The sequence below is a fragment of the Epithele typhae genome (genome assembly GCF_022376455.1).
Source record: "Epithele typhae strain CBS 203.58 chromosome Unknown BXZ73scaffold_12, whole genome shotgun sequence".
Taxonomy (NCBI): domain Eukaryota; kingdom Fungi; phylum Basidiomycota; class Agaricomycetes; order Polyporales; family Epitheliaceae; genus Epithele; species Epithele typhae.
In genome coordinates, this window is record NW_025954203.1 from 388,793 (window position 1) to 415,344 (window position 26,552).

The following is a 26,552-nucleotide window of genomic DNA, read 5'->3' on the forward strand; positions in this document are numbered from 1 at the left end:
CGAATCACTCGACTCCTAGGCTCCGCAACAGTTCCTCAACGTGTCGCGACCACTCCGGTGCGAAGGGCGCTTTCACGCGCACAACGTCGAAGACGACTACGACGCGTACAGACCAGAGGGTACCAGGCAACTCCAACGTTGCGAACATAATCCCTGTCCCCGGCGCTACGACGATACCACCAGCGATATCCGCCGTTTCATCTCAGCGCGCTGGGCAGAGATCATCCCACCACAAGAGGAAGAAGTCGAAGAAAACTTCGAAGACCCCGACGAGACCGTTGTTGATCCCACCACAACACCTCCTTCCGAAACGCCCGACATTAGCGACACCACATCCGAACCTGATCAAGGCCCAGACGGAACTCCGCCACCAACTGTACCACCAACAACGACAACGATGGCGTCACAAATTGACCCCGCACAGTTCCAAGTCGTTGTCGACATCCTCCGACACCTCTCCGATCACGCCACTACCGCTGTACCTGTCCAAGTTAATGTTCCCCCAGTGACAGTAAACGCGACCAACACGTCTCCGGCATACTACCGGAAGAAGGAACCGGAACTGTTTGCAGGCGATAGAACCAAATACGTCAACTGGAGGAACGAGATGAAGCTCCTAACCCGAGGAGGTCCCATAGAAGACATTGTCGGATACGTGCTCTCATTCGTGCGCGGAACGAATGCCATAGAACAATGGAAGAACGCGTTCAGAACCACTCACGACGTCAACGGTCGCTGGGACTTCACCGACCATGAAGCTTTCTGGGATGCGATGGACGCAGTGTTTCTAGACAAGAATGCTAAGCGACGAGCGTTCCACGACCTCACGCTGTACCGACAGGGGACGACCAACGCAGTGGACTTCTTCATAGAATTCGAGCGCCTTGTGCTAGCGGCTGGACTATCCCTCACTGACGGAACAATCGTTGAGATGGTATTACAGAAGACACGCAAAGACCTCCTCAAGGACATCTACAGATCACACATTCGCCCCGCGACGTACCAGGAATGGAAGACCCGCATCACAGACCTGGACGAAGCAGACCGCGAGTTCGGACTTATGCAGCGCGACTCGCACGCGACCACCAGTACTGCGCGCGCGACGGTCAACACAAACTCACGCGCGAACCACAACGAAACACCACCAAGGCCCGCACCATCACGCCCGCTGTACGAACCTAGGACGGATCGACGCGAGCCAACCGGGGTTACCTACGGAGGAAAGGGACAACCTATGGACATCGACAGGCTGAACGCGCAAAAGTGCCGCAAGCCCGAGTGCGCCGCGCGCAAGGATCAAGCCGGCACGTGCGGATCACCCTGGCATATTCCGAACCGCCCGACGCAGACGCTGCGCGCGTGGGAATCCGTCGAGCGCTCGGAGTTTGTCGATGCTATACGCGCCTGGGTCTCCGAGGAGCCCGAAGACTTCCTGTCGCAGGGTTTTTCGTTTGGGACGGAGTTGCTGCACGACCCCGTTCCCCCCTCGTAATCAATTCCGTTCTCCCTCAATGTACTATAGCTACTAAGAATCGTTTCGCTTGCCTACCTGTATACGAAGTTCCGGACCTAGCGAACACTGTAGATTCCTCTGTTCCTTATGTACCTACCGAGAGAGCGTCTTCACCAGTGAAGCGCGGCAGACGGGAATCTGTACTTAATTCTCTCTCCAATACTACCAAAAAAAGAACGAAAACTCCGAGTGCAGCGGAACAAAACACACCCAACACTTTCGGCATCAACCGCATCGGACCCAAGCTTTTCAGCGTGGTCAGAGCGCTAGGTTCTAAGCGACAAATGGACATCCCGCTAGAGCTTGAGAATCCAGAAACCACCAAACGAACAAGTGTGCAGGCCCTACTAGACACCGGGTGTACAGGATCATGCATACACCGCGATCTGGTACGACGAGCTGGTTTAACCATGCGTGCCTATGACCGACCCATACCTGTACACAATGCGGACGGCACACCAAACATAGGTGGAAGTATAACCCACTACGTAGAAGTGTTCATCACAATCGGAAATCACCGAGAAATGATGCACTTACTGGTCACCGACCTAGGCAAGGCCGATCTATTCCTCGGACACGAATGGATCCAGCACCACAACCCACAGATCGACTGGCAAAAGAAGTCTGTGGAGTTCAGCCGCTGTCCCCACACTTGCGAACACGTTCTGGATGAAGGTGAACGCGTGTTCATGATGGACGTCCCTGCCTACTTGCATGCAAGAAGAGCTTCAGTAGCTATGGATATCGCCATTGAACAGAGCAAGAAACGCGCCCCCGCAACGTTTGAAGAAGTGGTTCCCGCACATTATCACGACTTCAAGGACGTGTTTGAAGACAGTACATTCAACACACTACCCGAGCGACGCCCATACGATCACGCTATAGAACTCCTGCCTGACGCGAAACCATACTGTGGAAAGGTGTATCCAATGCCCCGACAACACCAACAAGCACTGGATGAGTTCTTGGATGAGAACCTGCGCACTGGACGAATTCGATCCTCTAAGTCACCATGGGGAGCACCTTTCTTCTTCGTAAAAAAGAAGGATGGTAAGCTAAGACCGGTACAAGACTATCGCAAGTTGAACTCCATGACCAAAAAGAACAAGTACCCACTACCTCTCATGTCAGATATCTTTGATCGCCTCAAAGGAGCCAAGTACTACACCAAGCTCGACGTGCGATGGGGATACAATAATATCCGCATGAAAGATGGAGACGAGGAGAAGGCTGCGTTCATCACAAACCGAGGACTGTTTGAACCCACGGTTATGTTCTTCGGACTATCAAACTCTCCCTCAACCTTCCAAATGATGATGAACGACATCTTCCGCAACCTCATCTTGCAAGGCAAGGTCATTGTGTACCTAGACGACATTCTTATACTCTCGCAAGATCTTCACGAACACAGACGCGTTGTACGCGAAGTACTCAAGATCTTGCGAGACAACAAACTCACCTGCAAACCCGAGAAGTGCGAGTTTGAAGTACAAGAAACTGAATATCTAGGACACATCATAGCGCCAGGAATTATCAAGATGGACCCCGCCAAGGTAGCCGGTGTCACCGAGTGGCCAACTCCAACCTGCAAGAAACACGTACAAGGGTTTCTAGGATTCGCGAACTTCTACAGACGATTCATCAAAGACTTCTCGAAAGCAGCCGGACCCTTAAATCGCCTGACAGGCGACGTAGAGTGGCAATGGACACACGAAGAACAGAGCGCGTTTGAAGCTATCAAGAAACTGATTACGAGCGCACCTGTCCTCGCTGTCCCCAACGATTCAGATCCATTCAAGATCGAGTGCGACGCCTCAAACTACGCGCTAGGAGCCGAGTTATCGCAGAAGCAAGACGGGCAGTGGCGAACCATAGCCTTCCTATCGAGATCTCTGACAAGTGCAGAAAAGAACTACCAGATCTACGATCGTGAGATGCTGGCAGTAATACACGCACTTGACGAATGGAGGCACTTCCTACTTGGAGCCGCACATCCCGTAGAAGTTTGGACAGACCACAAGAACCTAGAATACTTCCGAAACCCTCAGCGCTTAAGTCCCCGACAAGTCCGGTGGCTACTTGCAATAGAAGAATACGATCTCGAACTCAGCCACCACCCAGGGAAGACCATGGGGAAGCCAGACGCATTATCACGACGACCCGATCACACTGCCGACAAGGAAGAAGTCGAGAACGAAGTACTGTTGAAACCACATCTATTCCGCAAGACTACAATAGATGGAACTACGAATATCATCACATCCGTGACAGACTTAATGTCTAAAATGGATGAAGATATACGTAACCGTGTGGGCATAAACGAAGACTACGTTCAGACCGAGGACGGCCTGATCTATAGGAGGGGGAAGCTTGTCATTCCTGATGACAAAGCGCTCCGCGGACGCATCATCGGCGCGCATCACGACTCTGTTAGCGCTGGCCATCCGGGCCGGAGCAAGACTCAAGATCTTGTGCAACGTTCATACTGGTGGCCAACGCTACGCAAGGACGTCGCAAAGTACATCATAGGGTGCACCACATGTCAACGAACGAAAATACGCACGCAAGCCAAGTCAGCCCCACTGCATCCGCACGAGATTCCTAGTCGAAACTGGGAATACATCTCTGTAGATCTGATCACGCACCTACCAAGATGCCTCGGCTTTGACTCCATATTCGTGTGTGTAGACATGAAGTCCAAGGACGTAATTGCAGTTCCATGCCTCGAAGCACTAGACTCAGAAGGATACGCAAACATCTTACTCAAGCACGTCTGGTCACAACATGGACTCCCACGCAAGATCACATCGGACCGAGGACCACAGTTCGTATCCAACTTCACGAAGAGCTTGTACCAAAAGTTAGGAATACAGGGAAACCCAAGTACGGCGTACCATCCACAAACAGATGGGCAAACTGAACGTATGAACCGGGAAATCAAGAACTACCTCCGCATCTTCATCAATCACCGACAAGACGACTGGGTCGACTGGCTACCGCTCGCGCTCTTTGCATATCGCAATCGACAACATTCTGCCACTAAGTTCTCCCCCTTCTACATGACACACGGCTTCCATCCGTACACTGGGGTAGAGACACACAAGCCGGCAAAGAGCGAATCAGCCGAACAGTTCAAAACACGCATGGATGATATTTCTGAAGCCGCTACAGAAAGCCTGAAGGCAGCACAGAAAATCATGAAGGAGAAATTCGACCGACACCGCAATCCCGCACGAGATTACCAAGAAGGAGATCTCGTGTGGTTGGAAGCGCTAAACATCACCACTGTGCGTCCAAACAAAAAGTTGGAGCACAAGCGCTACGGTCCCTTCAAAATCCTCGCAAAAGTCGGTGCAAGTGCATACAAGCTGAAGCTACCCAAGGCTCTCAGTGGTATCCACCCCGTGTTCAACGAAGATCTGCTTACCCCTGCATTCGCCCCCGAGTTCAACAACCAAGAGCGCTTAGAGACCATGGCGCCTGAAGGTGTCGACAAGCCCGAAGAGCCCGAGACCGTGGTAAACTCCAAGTTCGAGTCCGGTACTGTGCAATACCTCGTCAAGTGGAAAGACAAGCCCATCTCCGAGAACACCTGGGTCCCCCGTGGAAAGTTGTTCGATAAGTACAAGGATCTAATCGACGACTACCACAAGCATAATCCTACCGCCCCCCGACCTTTCCGTCTACTAGGACCACGCGCGCGTCTAGTTCAGATCACGGACCCTTTGGATCACGAATGGGATAAGTGGTCGCGCAAATGGGACAGATGGAAAGGAACGATGACTGTTCCGCTTCGCGTCTGGACTCTGGCCTGAATCGTGAGGACACGATGTTAGAGAGGGGGGTGATGTTACGGAAATTTGCCTTTTCCAGTAATCACGCAAGTCACGGTGTTAGTAAGCAGCGCGCGGCTCCGACGCCCAGCCACGAGGCTACCGCGCGCTGTACAAGAGCTCACTTGAGCGCCTCATGTACAACCGGGCCGTGGAGAGTGACCGCGCGCTCCTGCACGTTGCCTCTTGTGCCTGGAGCGTACCAGCGCCCTGACTACGTAGTTACTTCTTCCAGTATCGTACGCAGACGCCTCGCGCCTTTCGTGCGATTGCTCTTTGTATTTCCGTTGACTCTACACGACATGTGAGTGCAAGCAGGCGAGCTAACGCTGCAGCACGCGAATGCACGCGCGACTCACATTGACTCATGTACATCGTAGCTAGCGAATATAAAAGGGCCCGCTTCTGGAGGAGCAATCTCCAGAAGCTGTTTGGGCTTTCGTACCTCCAATCTCCCTCGCGAGTCTCGGCTGGTGCGCTATCTAATCTCGTAGATAGCCGCGCGCGCTAAGGCGTCTCAGCAGGCGACGGAAAAGGCGCGTGACGGCGCTAGGCGCAGCCGCGCTCTCCAAAAGCAACGTCCATCTCCTCAGTCACACCCCTCCTCGCCGCCTCTACACCCCAGCAGATCCAGCAGGCGATGCGTGAAAGCGTGCACAGAACACCTATGCAAAGCATTACGCTTCCGAAATGACCTGGCAAGGGAGGCAACGGTTGCGCTCTTTCAGGACTTCAATGCTACCTGAGCCGAAGCTTGCGTCGCGTCGAAGAAGACGGCCTGTCGGGTGCGTGCACTCGTGAACGTCGTTGAACCGGTATTGTCTCCAGTCCACGGCCTCATCGGATGTGCGCGCGAAAGTTTGAAAGGCAGGAAAAGGTTTGTAACACGAAACATCCTTGACCGACATTATGTACAAGCGAGCCACGAGACTGGTAGTGGGAGAGGACCATAAACAGCGCCTGCGTGCAGCACCGCGCAAATAAATTAGGAGGGCCTTCCGGATACCACGGACAACGCCGAGGTGCGGTCGTGTACGTGCACCGAGGGCGGTCGCTCGCGCGTCTCAGTGGAGGCTGGAGAAGTCGTTCGGGTCCGACCCGCACGCGCTCTCGTAGACGTCGAACACAACGTTGTTCGTCGGCGTGAGCTGCGTGATCGTCGAACCCGTGGTCCACTGTGGCGCGAAGAAGCGGGGTCAGGGCACGAGAAGAGAAAGAGAAAGGGGAAGAGAGCTCACCTGGAAGTGATCAAACTGGCGGTCGGCGAAGTTGACCTGGACGTTGCCCGACTGCGACGTCTGGTCGATCCCGGTGACGTAGACGGCCTGGCGGCCCGGCGGGATCGAGTACGTGACGGTCTTCGACTGCGTCTGGGTCGAGCCGTTCTCGGTGGAGACGCCCCCGCCGATGGAGATGCCCTCGATGTCGATCCCAACGTTGGCGTCGGCGGTGACGGTCTGCGAGACGGACGTCTCGCCCCCCAAGGAGACTGAGACGGCGTCGGTACCCCCGCCGCAGTTGAGCTGGGGGTCGCCGAGCGCCTTGAACACGCGCTTGTTGGGGTTGTTGACGATGTTCACCTAGGGAGAGGGTTAGAGCAGAGCTGGCAGGGTGTGTGTTTGGAATGACGCTCACCAGATTGCACGTATCGGCGTGCTCAACGTTGGGGGAGCCGGGACCACCGGGGCAGGACCCAAGGAGGTCTGCGTCGGTGGGCGCATCCTCGCGAGTGGAGAGGATGGTGGGGACGGCGAGGGCGGCCGTCATGAAGGCAAGGGCAACAAGGGTGCGAGAGATCATGGTGAAAGAAGGTGTGAAGGTGTGTAAAACAGAACGGGTGAGTGTTTGAAGAAGGCGGCGCAGCCGGCTAAGACGGTGAGGGGAGAAGTTGAAAGTGAGCGAAGAAGTGAAAGACGCTGGGGGTCTGCAGCGGTCGACAGCGGCATATATACCACTCGGGACTGGCACTGCCGCGGTCTTGGATCCAACTCAGCGTGAATTGGAGGACAGCACAGGGGCGTACCATGCCAACGTTAGGGTGTCGTAGCGACACACATGTGGCGGGACCGATCGCACGGCCCGACGACATTGCTGACCAGCAATAGTGTTTGCAACGTGTGATGTCGGCCATCCTCATCGAGACAGTCCCGCATCCCCATTTATTTGAGCTATACCTTCCCTGGGATCATCCAATTAGGCCGTTCAGGAGAACTGTCGATGACCAAGAAGTAGAAGACCGACCCTGCCGCAACCAAGTTTCGGGCGATTGTTCGTTTTCGTCGGCTTAGTCCGTCAGAGGGCTCGAGGTGTCCGTGCTGGAGGTATACCTTTCACGGTGTCATCCATAGATCATACAAACGTGCCTAGCGAGTTGAATAAGTGTTTTTCTCGGATTGCACCAAACACTCACCGCGACATGATGAAACGCTAGAAAGAGTGCCCCACGACGGAGGGTTCAAACGTTCAAGGCGATGCGCAGCATTAGCGCTCACACTTCTTTTACGTGTACATCTACCCAGGCATTTTCCGGTCTTCCAGGCCGCATTCCCTGCTCGTGAAATTCCGACAAATGTCGCCTACGCTTCCGCAGAAGTACCACCCGATTTCGAAACCACCGACAGACCGATCGCTTTGTCTCTAGATCATCGCGTGCGCTAGTCCGATACTCTCGTCCCCGGCCGCTCTGTACCGCACCTCGCCACAGCACGACGCTGGCTCGTGAAGGTGGCGGGGTTGCGGTACAGGCTGCAGCGAGCGACGGCCGGGCGTCTCGGGTACACGAGTACGCCCAGCAAGTGAGCCTCCGGGTCAGAGGCGAGCCACATGGCATGTCTTGTGAGGCTGAGGTTCAACGTTCAGCCCCACGACGACACTGCGACTCATGCTCGTACTGGCCTGTGCTGCGGCCACCATTATGGTTAGATTGCTCTCCCGCACAGCGACGCTGATCCTGATCACTCACATGCATTGCGCCGGCTCGAGACTGCTGACGCCTCTTCTTGAACGTCGAAATTTCTGATCATCATTCGGGCGACTTCCACGAAACCCGGCGCCCCGAGGATCGAGGGTATGTACGACCCGCTTGGAAACTGAAGGATGGGATTGATTCCGATCGGGCAGTGAAATTCGCCCACTGAGGAGGATCAATATTGGGGCCGACTCCCGAGTTCAAAGTTCAGAGTTTGCAAGAGTGGGAAGCACGATGTAACGGTGACAACAATCTGTGCGGAAGACTTCTCCGCGTGTGGGGTCCACGCGGCCAAGGAAGTATGAGTAGCTCCTAGGGCTGTTTGGCAGCTCGCGCGCGACCGCTGCCAGGTTACCGAACAGACCGTCGAGGACTTTAACATACCCACGTTGTGGAAAGAGTTCAAAATCTTCATCGTAGCCGGGCCAACGTGGTGTTCGACGTCAAGATAGCAGACGTGTGACGTGGGACAAGGCGTGCACTGGAGATCGTCCGTTTGAGGTGAATTTGGAATTCAAGTCAAGTTCGATAGGAGGTTTGGATGACACCTGCAGGTGCTGTCAAGCCGAGGTAGGTGTGAATCCTGAGGATATCAAAGTGAAAAGGTCAGCAAATACATGGAAGAGGATGTCGCCGTCCAGGTTCAGGTTGCGAACGAAAGGTGCCTCGGCGACCAGGTTCGAACCCGGGGTCCTGTGTCGAGTATTAGGGCCTGTTCGGTAACCCGAGAGCGGTCGCGTGCGACCGGCACCTGTACCTCCCGATATCGCAATCAAATGATCTTTGATCGCCCCCCTGGGGTGATTCCCGTTCCGGTAACTGCGAATGTTTCTACGCCTGCGAACCGTAGAGCCTCTACAGATATCGACTACAGATACCTTGTAAGGTAACGTTAGAACGGGTGCTTATGTACAAGTCCCCTGGCCCCATCCCCGACTTCCCCGAGGCCCCGGCCCAGCCCTCCTCCGCGCTTCCCCGGCTCACGTGAACGGATTCCCGCGCCGCGCCCCCTGATGGCCGCCCTTGTTGGCGCCCCCCGGCGCCGCCCGTCCGTGATGGCCATCCCCGCCGTCCTGCTCGCCGTCCCCGACGACGAGCTCACTGTTCCCGCTCTCCCTCCCGTTCCCGTTCCCCGATTCGCTCCGTTCTTTTTTGTATATACTTATATTACTAATGCGCATCTATCTACACAATTCGTCCGTGTAAGACGTGCTCTGTGGTGCCCCGACCACCCCCTGCCCCCCGCCACTGCCCCCCGCCCCCGCGTAGGGAGGGCGGGAGGTTATGTCAGCATACTCAACGCCCCGGCGGAGGGCGGAACTCTGATGGCGCGAGCGCCGCCACATGGACAGGCACCGCGGCAATGATTGATGCAGCGCGCGAGGCTCGCGCCATCAGCGCGAGGCCTGTGCCATCAGCGCGAGGCTGCCGGCGCCGGCGCCTCAGAATCAACGCCTCGGATTGATCGCGCTCAAGCGCCACCAAGATAATCGATAATGATTGCACTGTTTATCTCATGAACAGGGGGATGGAAGTGCTGCCTTACCCCCATGCCCATCTCTCAGTCTAGCAGTGGGAACCGAGTGTCAGATGGGGTCACCATCTTGGGCCCACGCAACAGAAGCAGAGGTGGGAAAAACAAGGGGCTGGGTGGACGTACCTCCAAACGGGAGACGATCCGCGCTGTCGATCTAGATGCAGCGGATGATGCAGTGCGGAGGCGGCGCGAAGACCTTGTCAACAGTACGTTCCATGCACATATGCAGCAGCCAGAGACTTACCAGTACATAGATCTCAGTGGCTTAGATCGGGCTGCTGCTATGGCTGCGTTCGAAATAGATGATATGCAGGGCCCCAATATCAACGTCGGAGACGTCAGCAACACAACTGATGGCGGTGCAGTGGAAGGCGACGACGAAGAAAATGCTTGGGCGGACGACGCAGATGTTGAAGCTTTCCGTGTGGCTCTAGAAAATAATATGACAACAGGGTGAGTGCAAAGATCTATGACCAGGGGCAGAAATAACATAGTATGTCTAGCATGCGCCCTGACGAGCGTTCCTGGCGTGATCGTCTCCGCACGCAAGACGAGAACTGGCAGCGCGTTTTCCCGTATGTGAAGGCAGCATACCTGCGGTGGAAGTATGGTGTTCCGCGTCGGCAAGAGGAGCGCAAGCGCGCAGCTCCCGAAGAAGACACACCTTCGGAAGAAGAGGCGCCGCCTGAGCAACACACAATTGTGTGTGTCGACCTGTACAGCCTGCGGAAGAACGTCACAGTGGAAGTATCATCTGGGCAGTGGACATTGGAAGCACTGGCCTTGGCCGGATACCTCGGCAACACCCCGGTCGGGCCGTTGCTTGCGATATCCTTCGAGACGCTGGAACTGTTCCGGTGCCTGAAGCTCGTCAAGGCATCCTTCAGCACAGAGGCCTTCGCTAAGCTCATCTGTTACAAGTATTATGTGAGCCTCTTGATCTTATTAATAGTCTTCAAGCTTACCTGGAGATAACAGATGGTATACCGACGCCACTATCGCACGGCACTCGCAGATGCTTTCGACATCTATCTAGAAGTTCTTGATGACGTCGATGCCGAGATCCAGCAGCGGCTCGGGCGCGGTGATCCGAACTGGCGTCCGCGCTTCGGATGCCCGCCATGTGGATACAAGGTACGTCTCCGGTCCGATCTACGCGACGTGCCGAGCGCGTGCCTGGCTGACTAGGTGCCGACCAGCTGGAAGGAGAGGCCCCTCTCCGCTTCGAGCGCATGGGTAGCATGGATGCAAATAACTCCCTAAAAAGGCTCCTTCGTAAGTATCGAATGGTTGGTGACCGGCGACACTACAAGAACACCTACTACTTGGGGCCACCATTCGTTGATCAATTCGCGAACCAAGTGCCGGCGCGCCAGGCACAGCCGAAGCCGACCGTTGATCTCAGAGATGATGGAGATGACGTCGATGCCATAGAGCCGGCTCCCGAGCCGGTGCCGGGTCCCGCGGACACAGAAGGCGATCCCACGGATGGAGAGGCGGGCGCACCGAGCCCGTGTGCCACGAATTGGAAGGCGGCTGCGGCAGACGAGAAGAAGCACATGTGGGGGGGCTTCGACGAGACGGGGATCTTCGCCAGTGCATGCAGGCATGGTAGGATCCTCTGGGTCGCGGACATGATCCGGAGTGGTGAACTGTAAGTAATGATGACTAGGTGGGACGCGTAACTGACGGATCATTCACAGCGCTAAGTACGGCATCGCGATGGTGGACAAGATCAACACCGAATTGCCCGGCAACATACTCCTCGGGTACGACATCGGCTGCGTGTTCCAAGGCACCCTCGCGTGCAGCAGCGCTGGTCCCGAGTTCCGGAGGCGCGGGTCTCTGTGCATCGTCAATGCTTTCCACGGCTACTCTCACTCTTACATCTGCCAGCTTCACCATCATCCTAATGTCATCACCGGCGCCGGCATCGAAGATCTGGAAACAATGGAGCGCATATTCAGCGGATCAAACGCGCTCGCTTCGATCATCCGTTACGCGAGCAAGTACCGACGGCACAGTCTGATTGTGCTCTATTTCCGTCGCTGGGATGAAGAGAAGTATACAAATCTCGCTGTGTTCCTGCGCAACAACTTCCAACAGGCGATGAAGATCATCGAGGAGTCCGAGGAGTTCTTGATCACTGTACTGCCTCGGCTCCAGCTGACAGAAGCGCAGCTGATCGAAGCAGCCGAAGAGGAGCGCCTCTATTTTGCGACCCTGCGCGACGAAAACCCTGATGATGAGTGGGCTTTGAGCTATGTGGAGCGGCTGGAGGACCTCAGAGTGATGAGGTGTGTCCCTTTCTTTCGAAGATGCGACACAATATTGACCCGCGCGCAGCGAGGAATATGCACAAAAAACTCGCACAGCTACAAAGCGCGCGACCCGCAACCCCGCGACCCGCGCGTTCATGCTGGGGCAGCCACCGCCAATGGGCGCGGGCGCGGGCACGAGCGAGGGCGCGGGTGCAGGCGCGAGCGAGGGCGCGGGCGCGGGCGCGAGCGAGGGCGCGGGCGCGGGCGCGAGCGAGGGCGCGGGCGCGGGCACGCGTGCGGGCGCGAGCGCGGGCGCGGGCGGCTCTTCGTCCTCCGACGGCTCCGGGATTTCATTTCAGGTCCCGTACACAGGCCCGATCACTGACTACAATGCGCACGCTCGGGAGACGCGGCGGACCGAGAGCACGAACCGCGTGCTGCGCAAGCGGATCAACGACCTCGATCAAGAGCTAGCCGAGATCGAGGACACCTGGAACATGACGCGGTGGCTGCCCACTGACACGCGCTACACAAAGGCAAAGGCGTATATGGCGACTCGGCGTTACCATCAGGCGCTGGGAAAACTTCAACGTCTGGTTATTCAACGCCTCTTCGAGCTGCACAAGCTTCATCTCGCGCAGACAGGTGAGTGATCGTGTGATCGTACGACTAAGCGCTGATCGGGAGCGCATCATAGGGTACAAAATGCGCTCTCACATTGCGAAGAACATGCAGAAGAGGTCGGCGGCGATCCGGCGGGCAATCGCAACGTATAACAAGGCGGCCGCAGTGTTACAGAAGCCCCTCGTCGACTGGAATCAGGTCTCCCATTACTCCTTTGTTCGCGAGTTTGCTCTCCTGCACGGATCATGGAATGACGTCAGCGGTAAAACCTGGGCGCGGCCGGAAGTCCGGGAGGCGATCGGGACCTGGCGGCGCTTGCAGCGGGCTCGCGAAGAGATCCAGATCGTGTATCGCGATGCGCGCCGCCTCCACACACACATACGTGACGAGCAGCAGGACTTCGCCGCTGTCCTCAAGCAACTCGAGCAGTCCGACGACATCCTCTATGGGCCGACCCTGGACTTTGTCCGGCACCGCGAGGCAGCTAACGCGTACAATCTAGCGTTTCTCGAAGACTTACATAAGGACCCTCGCTTCGAGGGCGAGAAGACGCCGGGCCGCCGCGAGGGAAGGGAGGCCACTCCGGAGCAGTCGATCCCCCGCATTTCCCCAGATCCGAGCGCGATCGAGGTGGAAGTAGGGATTGAGGGCACGTATGACGATGAGGCACAAGCGCAAGCAGGCGCGCTGCTCGATTACATAGCGCAGTAGTATAGATCGCACCTGAGACACGCTAGCGCTCGTCAAAAACAGCGTGTAACGAGTACAAAAACATAACTACCGATCTATCCTTTCTATTTGGACACCTAAAAATGAACGAGATGTAGTCTGTATGGCTGACCTGGTGCGCTCTAGGTAAAATTTCTATCTGGATGTTCCTATAACAGTGCTAGCATGGTTTGTGTGTGTTTCGTGCATGAAAGGCATGACCCTCTGCACACAACGTCGCTGCATTCCATGACGTACTAATGCACTCATAATCTGATGCATCAAATACCCGGGCTGCACGCCGGAATGCATGACAGATGCACGCCCCGCATTATTTTCCTGCCTGGATGTCAGGGGAAGGCTGCAAGGCATCCGAAGAACACATTTTGCGCAAGATCAATGCGGGGAAGCGTGGGCGCTAGCCCGCCCTCTCTTGCTTCTCACCATCGATCGCCCCCTTCCTCTGCGTCTCCTCCTCTTCGCCGCTGCCGCCACACATGCACAGTGCGTCAAACCTTGAGTATGCCTCCCTCCAAGGTCCGTGGTATGTCGTACTGGGCCCGAACATGCGCGGCGTGATGCCGGACATCACCAATACCCGGTGAGTTCTTCAATTCAATGCTCTCTCTCACAGCTGTCGCCTGCTTACCCACGCTGTATAGGCCACAGACAGGGGTCGGAAACAATCCCAACATCTACCCGATTGTGGTATGCTGTGCGCACCGCGACGACGCGGAGGCCATCAACGGCCTCAATCGCACTGTCTTTCACGTCACCCCCGCCAATGACGTCCATCTCGCCGCGTGGCGTGTGCAGGAGGCGAACATCCCCCTCCGCGGCTCGCCCGTTTACGGTGTCCGTATCGCCCTCGATGGCCGTCACACAGGCCTTTTTATCGGGATCCCTTGGTAAGGACATCTTCTCGCGCTGCATGCGTTGTATTGACCTCATCTAAGGACCCATGTCGGTTTTCAGATCGGAGACGGCGAGCCTAACGTCCAACAGAAAGGCTGGTGCAAGCGGTTCGACCTGAAGGGTCTCCCCTTCGCAAGCGCCATGGCCTACATGATGGTGAAGAAAGGCCATAACTTTCCCATCGACTTCGACGTCGAGAACCCCATCCCAGCCCCGCTCCGCGCCCGACCCGCGCCCTCCATTCCCCGCACCCCTGCGCGCGCCTCGCACCCTCGCACCGTCGTTACCCCGCCGCGAAGCTTTGTCCACTGGTCGGCTCCCACCCCATCGCGCGGGAGTCAGCGCGAGCAGGCGCCACCTCTGTCAGGCGACGCGCTCGCACACGGTATGTCATTCTGCTCTGTGGGCGTGACATGGACTGACTAGCCACAGCCTTCCAGCAGGGCGCGAGTATTCGGGACCACGCGGTGCTGCCCGCACGCCACCACGGAGACGTTGAGAGCTGCGGCGCGCTCGCCGCAGCTATCCGTCTGCTCTTTATCTCCCCCGAGGAGGTTGTGGGGGGTGCTCGTCCATTTCCCGTCTCGCTCGGGCCGAGGGCCGAGCAGATTCTCTTGGAGCTTGACCCGGACGGTACGCAGCTCATCTTCATTCTGCAGATGTTTGCTGGTGCGGCCTCGCCCAAGGAGTTTGCGTACGACGGCCACAAGCACCTCGGCTGGGATGGGGTGCAGCTAGAGCGTCTATACGACGCTATCTTGTATCCGCTCGATAATGATGAGTAAGAAATGGATCATTCTTTTCGCTCACTTCATCACGTGCTCTAGTCAACAAGTGAGACCTGGGCAGATTTTTTTCGCTCCGCCCTAGGTCCCTCCCAGCATCCAGCCCTGCCACTCCCACACCCTGCTTCTTTTCCCGCCCTCCCTGCGCGTCCCTTCCCCCGCTCTCGGCATGGCCCGCAACAACGCAGACGCCCCCGCGTCAAAGAACCATGGCGGTATCAAGAAGTTACCTAAGGCTGCGCGCAAGCTGGGAAAGCGGCGCATCAAAATGCCGTGGTCGTCGCAGCGCCGAGCACGGCCGAAGCTCTCTTACATGGAGAAGAAGGCCATCCGCGAGAAGTCGAGGCTTTACAAGAACACGCTCAACCAGAGGCTTGACGCCATCCGCGACGAGGTCTGGGACCACGCCGTCGAGCTCCATGACGAGCTGGGTAAGCATAGCGCGGTATGGTACTACCGGCTCATTCTCCACCAGAGCAAGTTTCGCTTCAAGGAACCGCGGGCCCTGTCGCTATGGAATGCCTTCGTAAGCAAGGAGCTTCGCCTCCATAACAAAGGTGCGTTTATTTTCATCTGCAGTGCCATAACTAATGGACATCTGTCAGAGATGAATACGAACGACCGCGTGTCGTCCGAGTTCATCAAGAACTTGGCCGACCGCTGGCACGCGATGTCCGAGGAGGAGCGGGAGGACATGTGCCGCGACACGGTCGAAGCGCTCAACGAGCGGCGCGAAGAGCGGGGGCGCGCCATCCCCAACATCGCCATCGCGAATTTCAACGATTCGCGTGCGACGTTGATGGCGGTGGTCGAAGAGGTGCGCCACCTTCTTTCTTTGCACCCCCTCCCCATTGAAGTCCACCAACGCCCCAGCTTGACGGTCTCCACGAGCGCACCGGCGTGGAGGTCCTGCTCGTCGCGGTGCGCGGCGACCGGGCAAACTACCTCAAGCCCTGGGTCTACCGGTCCAGCGAGCGCATCGAGGAGTTCATCGAGCTGCTCACTGGCAAGGCGTTGGGCACGCTCGCCGCGCGCATCGAAGCCTGGTGCCTCACTGGTCTCAATGGTACGTACACGCAAATTCTAGCCGTGTCTTCAAGTACTTATCATAGTGCTGTTGCATAGGGTTGACGCAGAAGCACAAGAGCACCGTCCTGGACCTGAAGTCCAAGATCGGTGCTCTCATAATGGAGAAGCTTCGTAAGTTCTCGCTTCCTCGTTTATTCTACTCGCTGATTGGTGTCCATTAGAGGCGATGTCCACACGGGGGAGCCCCCCCGCGATGTGGTACAGCGACTTCCCCAAGAGAATTACCTACAAGTTCGGCGTCGTCCTCGAGAACTGGCCACTCGAGACCTTCCAGGCGCCCGGCCGCTTCAACTCCCTCAAGTTTCTCAACGTGCTCCGCTCAGCATGGGAGAGCGGAACGACGCGCTTTCGGTCGCTCACCAACGAGGAGCTCCTCACTTGGCGTCAAGCATACCACGCCGGCCTGAACCCGGTCGCTGTGACGTTCAACGCGGACAGTATCACCTCTCTCCAGGTGCGGGCGCCCAACCCTGAACCCACCATGTCTCCCTCCGCCTCGCGCGCGACCTCGCCCGCGTCGTTCACTCATCCTGCGCCCGCGCCCGCGTTGTCCACCTCGCCCGCGCCCACTTTGTCCACTCCCGCTCCCACGTCGTCCACTCCCGCGCCCACGTCGTCCACAGGCTCGCCCGCACCCTCCACCTCGCCCGTGTCGTCCGCCCCTCCCGCGCCCGCGTCGACCATCTCGCTCGCACCCGCGTCGTCCACCTCACCCGTGCCCTCCACCTCGCCCGCGCCCGCATCCGTGTCGTCCACCTCGCCTTTACCCGTGCCCGTGTCGTCCGCCTCGCCCATACCCGCGCCTGCGTCATCCACCTCGCCCATGCCCGCGTCCTCCACCTCGCCTGCGTCCTCCGCCTCGCCTGCGTGGTCCATCATGCCCCCTCCCTCCGCCCCGTCCGCGTTCTCCACTGCCACCTTTGTGTTCCAGGCCACGCCCACGTCCTCCACGTCCTCTGCGCCCCCTCCGCCTGGTATGGCTACCGCTGGGCCTCTCGGCACTGTCCCCGACCCCTTGTTCAACCACGTTGCGGGAGGTCAGGGTGTTCTCCTTCCGCAGAAGCGCCCCCGCAAGCCCCGCAAGGACAAGGGCATTCGTAAGGGTCCCACTGCTCGGACGCTTGCGCGCAGGGCTGCCGAGGCCGCCGCGAACGAGAACACTACTTGATGTCCCTCTAGTACGATACTGTATACATTGAACAATTATGTAGTAGGTCTTAGTCGCCGTTCAAATGATAAGTGCATACATGTCACCTTGAAGGGACTGATGATGTGTGTGTTATTCTAATCTTCGTGCCTGAATGATAGCTCCATAAACTCCTTTGTTGGTCAACATGGTAATGAAAGTACATGTCTGCCATACAATACACCCTACAGTACACCAAAGTAGAGTCTTCACGGATATACAATGCTAATTATAACTACTATGTGAGAGGTGCGCGAGACCGACCATCTTGGTGGCGCTTGAGCGCGATCAATCCGAGGCGTTGATTCTGAGGCGCCGGCGCCGGCAGCCTCGCGCTGATGGCACAGGCCTCGCGCTGATGGCGCGAGCCTCGCGCGCTGCATCAATCATTGCCGCGGTGCCTGTCCATGTGGCGGCGCTCGCGCCATCAGAGTTCCGCCCTCCGCCGGGGCGTTGAGTATGCTGACATAACCTCCCGCCCTCCCTACGCGGGGGCGGGGGGCAGTGGCGGGGGCAGGGGGTGGTCGGGGCACCACAGAGCACGTCTTACACGGACGAATTGTGTAGATAGATGCGCATTAGTAATATAAGTATATACAAAAAAGAACGGAGCGAATCGGGGAACGGGAACGGGAGGGAGAGCGGGAACAGTGAGCTCGTCGTCGGGGACGGCGAGCAGGACGGCGGGGATGGCCATCACGGACGGGCGGCGCCGGGGGGGCGCCAACAAGGGCGGCCATCAGGGGGCGCGGCGCGGGAATCCGTTCACGTGAGCCGGGGAAGCGCGGAGGAGGGCTGGGCCGGGGCCTCGGGGAAGTCGGGGATGGGGCCAGGGGACTTGTACATAAGCACCCGTTCTAACGTTACCTTACAAGGTATCTGTAGTCGATATCTGTAGAGGCTCTACGGTTCGCAGGCGTAGAAACATTCGCAGTTACCGGAACGGGAATCACCCCAGGGGGGCGATCAAAGATCATTTGATTGCGATATCGGGAGGTACAGGTGGCGACCGGTATCTGCCCGTGGGAAAAGATACCGCTGTTAGTGATGGCGACCGCTTTCCAGCGCTTGCGGGCAGACGGAGTACCGCTGTGTCGGGCGCCTGCCCTTCTGGCAGGAGGACGAGGAGGAGGCTGGTGATACCAACTCACGAGTCCACCTCTGTTGCTTAGTTACAAATATCCCATTATATAGGCTACAAAGGTGCATCCTACTCGAAAGCACTGAGCCCTACTTGGACCAGATGAAAAACCCACTGCAACTGCAATGCCGACCGGCGACCACAGAAGGCCTGACTCTAGTAGGCCGCATCAGCAACAAGCATTAATGGAACATCAGCCCTCGAGAGGCAAACAAAGAAGTGTGTGTGTAGCACCTCAGAAAAACACCAAAAAACCCCTGTGGGGAAACCTAATGTAAGTAGTAGTCTTGAACCCATTCTCTACGACCAGGTCACGGTCGAGCTGGAGTTCAAGTGACAAGGAAAGTCTTAGGCAAGACTAGGATCTCATTTTCTGGTGTCCAGATGAAGCAAGTAGGAACCACCTTCACCGGAGGGGCAGGGGTGGCATCAGCAGACATTGCGAGGGGAGGAAGTGGGAAAAAATGAACGTCGAGGCCCGGGGCAAAAACTCGGTCGCAGACACTCGGTGTCGCGCGCGGCCGCGGTCGCAGGTTTCCGAACGCGCGATCTTCGTTGACGCCTAGCGCGGGAAACTGCGCATATACCGCGCGCGGGCCCTCCTGCCTTTTATGGTAGTAAACACCGGTCGCACACGACCGCTCTCGGGTTACCGAACAGGCCCTTAGTAATCTTCCCAGGAGAGAGGGAGAGATAATCTACTAATCTAACCGCTCGTCTCACCGTTGCCTCCTCCTCCTTATCATCAACTTCCAGGCAAAGCCCATCGTTTTACTCACGGCTTCCACCCTTCTCTAATTGCGCATCGCTACTTCTGGGGAAATTTTTCTTTTCGAACCCTTCTCCCTCCTTGGTAAACGACACCATGAACACGACAAACTCGTGCATAACCATGGGTCGGCATACGACGGGTGAGTCGGCGCGCGTATGTCTTTCTTTTCTCTGTGCGCCGGCACTTAAACTTATTGACACAGGCCTTGACGGCTGGGATATCCTCACATCTTCTCTTGATGCGCAACGTCCATGTGACCAACTCTCACCGCCAGCACCACATGCCCAGGGGCCAGCACAAATAGAGAGATACGGAGCCCCGCCTCCGGCCTCCATCATTCCCGTATCGTCAGGGTGCGCATCCTCCCTCTCTCCCAGCCATCGACACTAGTTTCAGCATGGCTGGGGCGGCAGCGACGAAGGACATGAAGTCGTACGGCTCCGCGCCCGGAAAGTGGTCCGCATTCGCACGCGAGTTGCTTGCTACGCGCAAGAGGCCACTTCTGGGTTCCGTGGACCCTTCAAAGTTCGAGGAGAAAGCGAGAGAGAAGCTGAAGGACTATCCAGGTGCGCCCATCCGTCCTCGTATCCCTCCGCGTCGGTCCAATCGTTCTCCCCAAACGCGCCAGACTCATTCAACTTCGTCTTCGGATACGCGGGGACGGGCGAGACCTACCGCGCGAACCGAAACGAGTTCGCGCGCTGGCAGATCGTGCCGCGCATGCTCCGTGATGTCACCCACCGCGACCTCAGTGTATGTCACTTCTTCGTGCCCGGTTCCTGCGATGCCCCCTCCTCAACGCGAGCTTCTGCCCACGAAATAGACAACACTCTTTGGCGTCACCTATGCCACACCTTTGCTCATCGCCCCCATCGGATGTCAAACCGTGATGCATGCCGATGCCGAGTGCGCGACAGCGCGTGCCGCGGGTGCGCTCGGGATTCCCCTCGTCCTCAGCGGCGCTGCCTCGCGTTCGCTCGAGCAGGTCGCGGAAGCCAATGGCCCTGGTTCCCATCGATGGTTCCAGCTCTACTGGTACGTCGCCGTATCACCCGTGCGTACATACCCTCACCTTCCACAGGCCGCTCAACGAAGACATTACACTCTCCCTCCTGTCCCGTACGAAACAGTCGGGGTACAGCGCGCTCGTCATCACCGTCGACACCATGGCCATCGGATGGCGCTACCTCGACCTCGACTCCGGCTACCTCCCCTTCGCGCACGGACTCGGGATCCAGATCGCGCTCTCGGATCCCAAGTTCATGGAGCTCCACGGTGCCGGTGCTGCACCACACACCGACGAGAGCGAGATTTTGCCGTTCCCGTACGACCCCGCCGAGATCGACAAGCTCGTCGCGTCTGGCGACGCGCACATCAAGGAGATGATGCGGCTCGCGGCGGCATGGGGGAGCGAGGCGGTGAACGGGACGTTCAGGACCTGGCAGGACGTGCGCTTCCTGCGCAAGCACTGGGAGGGGCCGCTGGTGGTGAAGGGGATCCTGAGTCCCGAGGTGCGTGCTCCTTGCGTCCACGTCTCGCGCACACACCCACCTCTCCTCGCGTAGGACGCGGAGATCGCGATCGACGAGGGCATTGACGGCATCATTGTCTCGAACCACGGTGCGTCCCCGCCTTCTTCCCTTTCGTGCGTATCACGACCGATCCGTCCTCCCAGGCGGCCGTCAGATCGACGGCTCGATCTCCTCCCTCTACGCGCTCGAGCGCATCATGCAGTCGCCCATAGTCAAGTCCGCGCAGGCGTCGAACAAGTTCGCCGTCCTCATGGACGGCGGCATCCGCTCCGGCGCAGACATGCTCCGCGCGATCGCGCTCGGCGCGCAGGCCGTCTTGCGTGAGTCCCATCTCCCCTCCACCTCCCACCGCAGCGAGTGCTGAGGACGGCTTCCCCCGTGCTGCAGTTGGTCGGACGTACGCGTACGGGCTCGCGATCGCCGGGCAGGAGGGTGTTGAGGCAGTGATCAAGACGATCCTCGCCGAGTTCGAGCTCTCGCTCGGGCTCGCGGGGCACAAGTCTGTCGCGGACATCTGCGGGAAGGCGGGCGAGGTGACGATCAAGGTTGGTTAGGCACACGGGCCTCTTTCTTTCGAGCGACGTGACTTGTGTACGGGGATACATCCGGTGATGCGTGGTGTACAAGTGTCCTATGACTGTCGCAGTGTCCTCCGCTCTCTGAGCGGGGGCCTCCGCCTCCGCCGCTCCGCCGACCTCCCTCGTTCCGCACTAGAACACCCGGAACGTCACCTCGAGCATGTTGTCGTCGTGAGCGGCCAGCGTGCTCGGCGCGACGAACGTCGCCTCCACCGTCTTTCCCGCCATTTGATGCCGGAGCGTCTTCGGCCACGACCCGTCCATCTCGATGTGGTAGTTCTCGCACTGGAACCAATACAAATGGTCGGAGAACGACATTGAGTCCAGCAAGGCGGCGTAATGCGTCCGTGGAGTTGACGGTGAATCAGTACTGTGGTTGCAAGTGCCTAAGTGGATGCACAGACTGCCGTCGTGGCCGGGAGGGGCGCTGAAGAACAGCACAATGCCCTCGACGTGCGGCCATCTGAGCATAGAAGGACTCTCGATGTGGCTTTTGTACGTGAACGGGATTAAAGACCGTAAGAGACTTGCAAAATAGAGATGGAATGGGACGCTTGACGAGGATAGTCGTTCAGCGCAGAAACGTTGCAGCGTGAAAAGTTCATGGTCCCCATGCGCAAGACTGCTACTGATTAGGGGACGTGAATGCCGTGTTTGAATACATACTTCAGCCATTTTCCATTCAAGATCGGCGGGATGAGGTCCTAAAAAAGATAGAATTGGGCCAATGTGAGAATACATCCCCTGTGAGTTGGCTTCAATCCGCAAGTAGCATGGATAGCGGGAGTCGGAGTGACTGCAGAAGAGATCGACGAGCAAGGTGTGCCGACTTTGTTCCAGTGGGACCTCTAACACCGGCGCCGAAAGCATCAATCCATCAGGGGTTATGTTGAATTTTGGGTAGCGTAGGACATTCTGCGATACAATCGTCAAGGACTATCATGCGGAAATATACAGCCTAGACACGCACCGTTTCTTTGCGCTGGCGGCGCCCTAACTCTGTGTTCTCGTATCCGGCATTGCCCTCGAATCTGAGCTTAAGGCTGTGTGGGTCGTATCCTTGAGGTGATAGGGGAAGAAGGTCGCTGGCAGGATCTGTAAGTTTCGAGACTAAGAGTTGTTCCTGTAGTTCTCTCCAGCCGATATAGATTCTGTGCGGTCCGACAAGAAAGACGGAGGCATCGTGGGACGTCTTCATGATTTCTTCCAGAAACCGATAGAACGCCTTCTCACCGCCCTCACCGTAGAGGGTCGGCATGCTTATCCCAAAAATCCCGAACAGACAGTACGCGATGTCTTCGGGCCTGGTTGTCTCCCTTCCCGACGCCCAAGACAACCGCTCGGCGATGGACATGTGTTGGATGTCAGTCTCGAAGCGTAGAACGGCGACCGGAACCCCGGTTGCTTCTTGCAAGACTTTAGCAAGCTCGCTCTTGGTGCCGATAATTTCCCACTGCTCAGAGAAAAAGAACACCACAGGTGACGCGAGAAGCTCCTGAAGTGTCCATCCACGACGATGCCATTTGCTCCTTTGAAAATCCACTCCGCCGTAGTAGCGTGAGACATCACTGAGATAGACGCAGCAAATGGAGGAATGGAAGTAGTATTGGAACATTGAGTTGATGGCCTCAGACAGTTCGGCACTGCTCGTCTTGTCGATGCAGCAGGTGTCCACCCAGGCGAACTTGTACCCAAACTTCTCCGCCTCTTCGAGAAACGCGCGAACTTTATGGGATAGTTTGTCGCGAGGGTTGAACCATGGGGGTGAGGAGAGGATGGTAACTGGCGGGATAAACTGCTGGGGAGAGGCATCGGGGACGACGGGAGTGGGTTCGGATAGCTGAACTTTCGATGTGAAGTATTCCTGCTCTGACTGGTTGACGATGTGGTGCTTGCTTCGAGCGACGAACGGGAGTAGATACTTCTGCAATCCTAGAAGCGCAGTGAATGCACAAGTCAGACACTAGTACTGAGTCGGGACATATCTTGGCTGCACATACCGGATCCTTGTGGACGATGCGTGCTCGCTTGAGGGAACCCATTCGCTCCGATTGGACTCATAAGATCCTGCACTTGGCGTTCGAGCTTCTGCCGCGCGGCTTTCTCTTCGGCGAGTGCAAGTTGATGATCTATCTCGCGTGCTCGGACCTGTCGTGAAACCTCTTCGGAAATGCGGGCCTCGAGAGTGCTTGGAGGTGTCGCTTGGTTTGCATCTTCATTCAACCTGTGAACCACCTGGAAGGTGTCTTCTTTGGGGCCCCAAGTGTGCGACAAGATGGCGTATCCGGGCTTCGGAACATCCTCAGGACGAGGGAAGAAAACGAGGTTGGCGCGGGCAGTCCCTAGCAGCCACATGATTCTCTGAGGCAGCGTTGTTGAGACGAAGCACGAGACGACGACGGATGTAAGACTCACGAGGATGTACAAACGGCACAATCGGGCGCCCGAGGACGTCGACTTTGCTGAGAGGATCGTGTCCCGGAGGTCGGCAAGGAGATCGTGTAATGACCAAGAGAAGCGTTAAGAGCGATGAATTTCGGCGATGCTGTGATGGAGGGGACGGATCCGGAGTAAGAGCTCAAGGGTCGAGGTGGGAGACGGGACCAGGGGAGTCAACGACAGAGCTGACTAGTGCGGGGCACGGACGCGCGCAAGGAAAACGGCAGCATCGCGAAGGTTCCATGCCGCACGGCTGGCACGTTGGTGTCCGTGTGGTTTCGAAGCATTTAATTCCCGACACCGCGCTCCGGTCGACCGCTCCGCCGGAAGTCGTCCCCTCCCCTCACGCGCTCTATCCCCTCCACCTGTTCGAGCTTGGGATAGAACCAGTAAGTATAGAACTTTTTCCAAGTTGAATCGAACGCCCGTAAGGATGCTATGTGAACAGTGCACGTTAGGCTTCTTCTCTTCGCGACGCGTGTAAGATTTTGAGCAACGCTGATGTCCTCGAGTCATAAATCACTGACCCAGTCACTGTGCCTCAGATACACAATACGCGCGGTGTGTCTGCTCTGAAAATGCACCCCGGCCATGAACACGTCCGACTACGCACGACAACCCCGGGGATCTCGCCCGCGGTTGGGTCAAATGACGCTCAAGGAAGACGACATAGCAGCTGACGTCTACTCTGCGATGTTGCTTCAATGGTTTCGAGTGGCGATGACCACGTTCTCAGATGTCCATCGAAGTCCCCGGCAACAGACGAGAATACATCGCAGCGAGCCGACAAGCGGGAGAGTAGGAGGGAAGGAGTTCTGAAGCTCTAGCATGGATACAACGTACTGCGGGATACACCTTTCTGACTTCTGCCATTCCGTCCCGACCACACCACCCGCCACTTGATGTACAATTATGCCGGGGAGACGAGACGTCTAGCACGAGCCACCACGGAGAGCCAGGACCAAGTGAAGGACCGCGCCGGCAGAGATGTTGAAGTCCTTGACGGCCTTGTCGTCGGCCCTAGAGAAGGACGGCAGCCGGTCAACACACGACGTCCCAGCGCCGGAGCACAGAACCCACATTTGTCTGCCCGAGAAAATGAGACGCTGCTGCGGTGGCGGGACACCAGACTGCTCCTCAACCTTCTCCTTGATACGAGATATCTGTGAAAAGAGACAGGCGCATGCAGTGAGCTATGGGCGACAGTGGGTGGCGGGCAAGCATACCAGATCGTCAGGGTCGATATCGAGCTCGATCTAACAGAGGTATTGCATGGAGGGTCAAACAGAAATGCCTCGTTGCTGTCAAACTGCGATCTGCGTACCTCCTTGCCGGTAAGGGTCTTTGGGAAAGGTGTGTTAGGGTGAGCCACAAACGCAGGGAAGACATGGTGAGCGTACCTTGACTTTGATCATCATCTTGGGCAAATGTGTTGGGGGTGGCCGAGAACGGTTGGACGTGTGGGTGAACGAGAAGAGGTTAGGAGGAGGCGGAGGGGGAGCAGTTGGGAGGCGGAGGATGGGATGGCGGAGGCCAAGGACGACGCGCGCGCAAGCGCCTCAAGACGGGTCCGCGGCCCGCCTGCTTTGGCAATGCCGGCAGCTCGCGTGAGCGCCGTCGCTGAGGCACCTCAGCTTTGTACCCTCACATGCCATGCTATGACCTCCCCAAACCCTCGCCTATAGCCTCCTGGACAACTTCTATCGATTTTGTAGCACGAATACGCTCACCGCATGGACCATTCAGTTACTGTCAGTAGTCGATTTCAGGCTGATACAAGCTCGATCCGATGATGCAGGTTCTTGGAACAACTTCCTTTAGCTTTGTATGCTTCTAGCTAGGTAAGCCACTACGAACCAAACGGAGACTGCTAGTCGGTCCGAGCGAAATTTTCATCCCCTTCACAGCGTCCGACAACTCAATGGTATCTGCTCGCAGCTACACGTCGAACACGCGGCATCGGAGAATTCAACACCGACGCCCGCAGGCTTTCTCGTGTGCGTTTAGGCCTCCAACGCTGGTATGTGCGCTATTATAAGTACACAATTGTCCAGTGACCCTATAAATTGCTATGTAGACTCGCCCCGTGAAGTGAAAAGGCAACCGCTATTCTACTTAGTATGTTTGAAAGGCGATTTTCGCAAAGCTATTCTTGATAGATATGCGATGACGACACGATATCGGGTCCGGCAGCTCCTGCAGCGGGTGTGCGTGTCCGAGCGCGCCGCGGATCCTACTTCGCCAGGATTGAACTTGAGGTCGAAGGCACTGCGGCATCTCAGGCGGCCGATACCAAAATAAACTAACCGCTCCGACATGGTTCCTCCGGTTTTCCGCGGTGAGTACGAGACTTTCACAAGGTTTTGTGTCCATGATCGCTTATGCAGTCGTTCAAGTTCCCCAGATCCCAGGTTGGGGCAACATCAGACCTCAGGGACCATCAGCCTTCGAGTGCGGGGAAGCGACAGGCTAGATTTTCTCGATGCCAAGATCGATCTTCTGAACAGTCGGACCTCTCTAGTACAGCACCTGAACGGGACCACCAACCTTTCCTCTTCGCCAATGCTTGCACTCCGACGATTCTCCGCCCGCCTTCCAAGCCCTCCAATGACTGCGCAAAACGCAACGGTTCCGGCCCGAACATGCTGTAACACCCCGTGAGAGGCCATAG

At 57.1% G+C, this 26,552-nt stretch overlaps 7 protein-coding genes across 7 annotated transcripts; 4 read left to right on the forward strand and 3 right to left on the reverse strand.

Moving 5' to 3' along the window:
• Positions 1–6,410: 6,410 nt before the first annotated feature.
• BXZ73DRAFT_43854 (uncharacterized protein) lies at positions 6,411–7,146 on the reverse strand (the record flags this gene model as incomplete). The annotated part of the gene is made up of 3 exons (XM_048019219.1): positions 6,411–6,521; positions 6,585–6,926; positions 6,982–7,146. The coding sequence occupies 3 exons, from the start codon at positions 7,144–7,146 to the stop codon at positions 6,411–6,413; spliced, it is 618 nt and encodes a 205-aa protein (XP_047879843.1).
• Positions 7,147–10,355: 3,209 nt separating this feature from the next.
• Positions 10,356–13,447, forward strand: BXZ73DRAFT_43852 (uncharacterized protein; the record flags this gene model as incomplete). Its single annotated transcript, XM_048019218.1, has 6 exons — positions 10,356–10,778; positions 10,830–10,985; positions 11,051–11,505; positions 11,555–12,140; positions 12,388–12,757; positions 12,810–13,447. The coding sequence occupies 6 exons, from the start codon at positions 10,356–10,358 to the stop codon at positions 13,445–13,447; spliced, it is 2,628 nt and encodes an 875-aa protein (XP_047879844.1).
• A 563-nt stretch (positions 13,448–14,010) lies between these two features.
• BXZ73DRAFT_99546 (uncharacterized protein) lies at positions 14,011–15,144 on the forward strand (the record flags this gene model as incomplete). The annotated part of the gene is made up of 4 exons (XM_048028040.1): positions 14,011–14,045; positions 14,107–14,352; positions 14,401–14,744; positions 14,792–15,144. 4 exons carry the CDS (start codon positions 14,011–14,013, stop codon positions 15,142–15,144), a joined length of 978 nt encoding a protein of 325 aa, XP_047879845.1.
• A 313-nt stretch (positions 15,145–15,457) lies between these two features.
• On the forward strand, positions 15,458–16,615 carry BXZ73DRAFT_43934 (uncharacterized protein; the record flags this gene model as incomplete). The annotated part of the gene is made up of 5 exons (XM_048019241.1): positions 15,458–15,701; positions 15,750–15,961; positions 16,018–16,210; positions 16,270–16,344; positions 16,395–16,615. Coding segments are annotated over 5 exons (945 nt in total), but the record flags the coding sequence as incomplete, so codon positions are not given.
• Positions 16,616–19,729: 3,114 nt separating this feature from the next.
• Positions 19,730–21,418, forward strand: BXZ73DRAFT_89022 (FMN-dependent alpha-hydroxy acid dehydrogenase; the record flags this gene model as incomplete). Its single annotated transcript, XM_048025143.1, has 7 exons — positions 19,730–19,898; positions 19,961–20,085; positions 20,156–20,367; positions 20,414–20,843; positions 20,898–20,952; positions 21,008–21,184; positions 21,252–21,418. 7 exons carry the CDS (start codon positions 19,730–19,732, stop codon positions 21,416–21,418), a joined length of 1,335 nt encoding a protein of 444 aa, XP_047879847.1.
• A 1,192-nt stretch (positions 21,419–22,610) lies between these two features.
• Positions 22,611–23,797, reverse strand: BXZ73DRAFT_12149 (heterokaryon incompatibility protein-domain-containing protein; the record flags this gene model as incomplete). Its single annotated transcript, XM_048017460.1, has 2 exons — positions 22,611–23,240; positions 23,678–23,797. Coding segments are annotated over 2 exons (750 nt in total), but the record flags the coding sequence as incomplete, so codon positions are not given.
• A 1,016-nt stretch (positions 23,798–24,813) lies between these two features.
• On the reverse strand, positions 24,814–25,299 carry BXZ73DRAFT_89024 (ubiquitin; the record flags this gene model as incomplete). The annotated part of the gene is made up of 5 exons (XM_048025144.1): positions 24,814–24,901; positions 24,962–25,044; positions 25,108–25,137; positions 25,206–25,223; positions 25,282–25,299. 5 exons carry the CDS (start codon positions 25,297–25,299, stop codon positions 24,814–24,816), a joined length of 237 nt encoding a protein of 78 aa, XP_047879849.1.
• Positions 25,300–26,552: the final 1,253 nt, after the last annotated feature.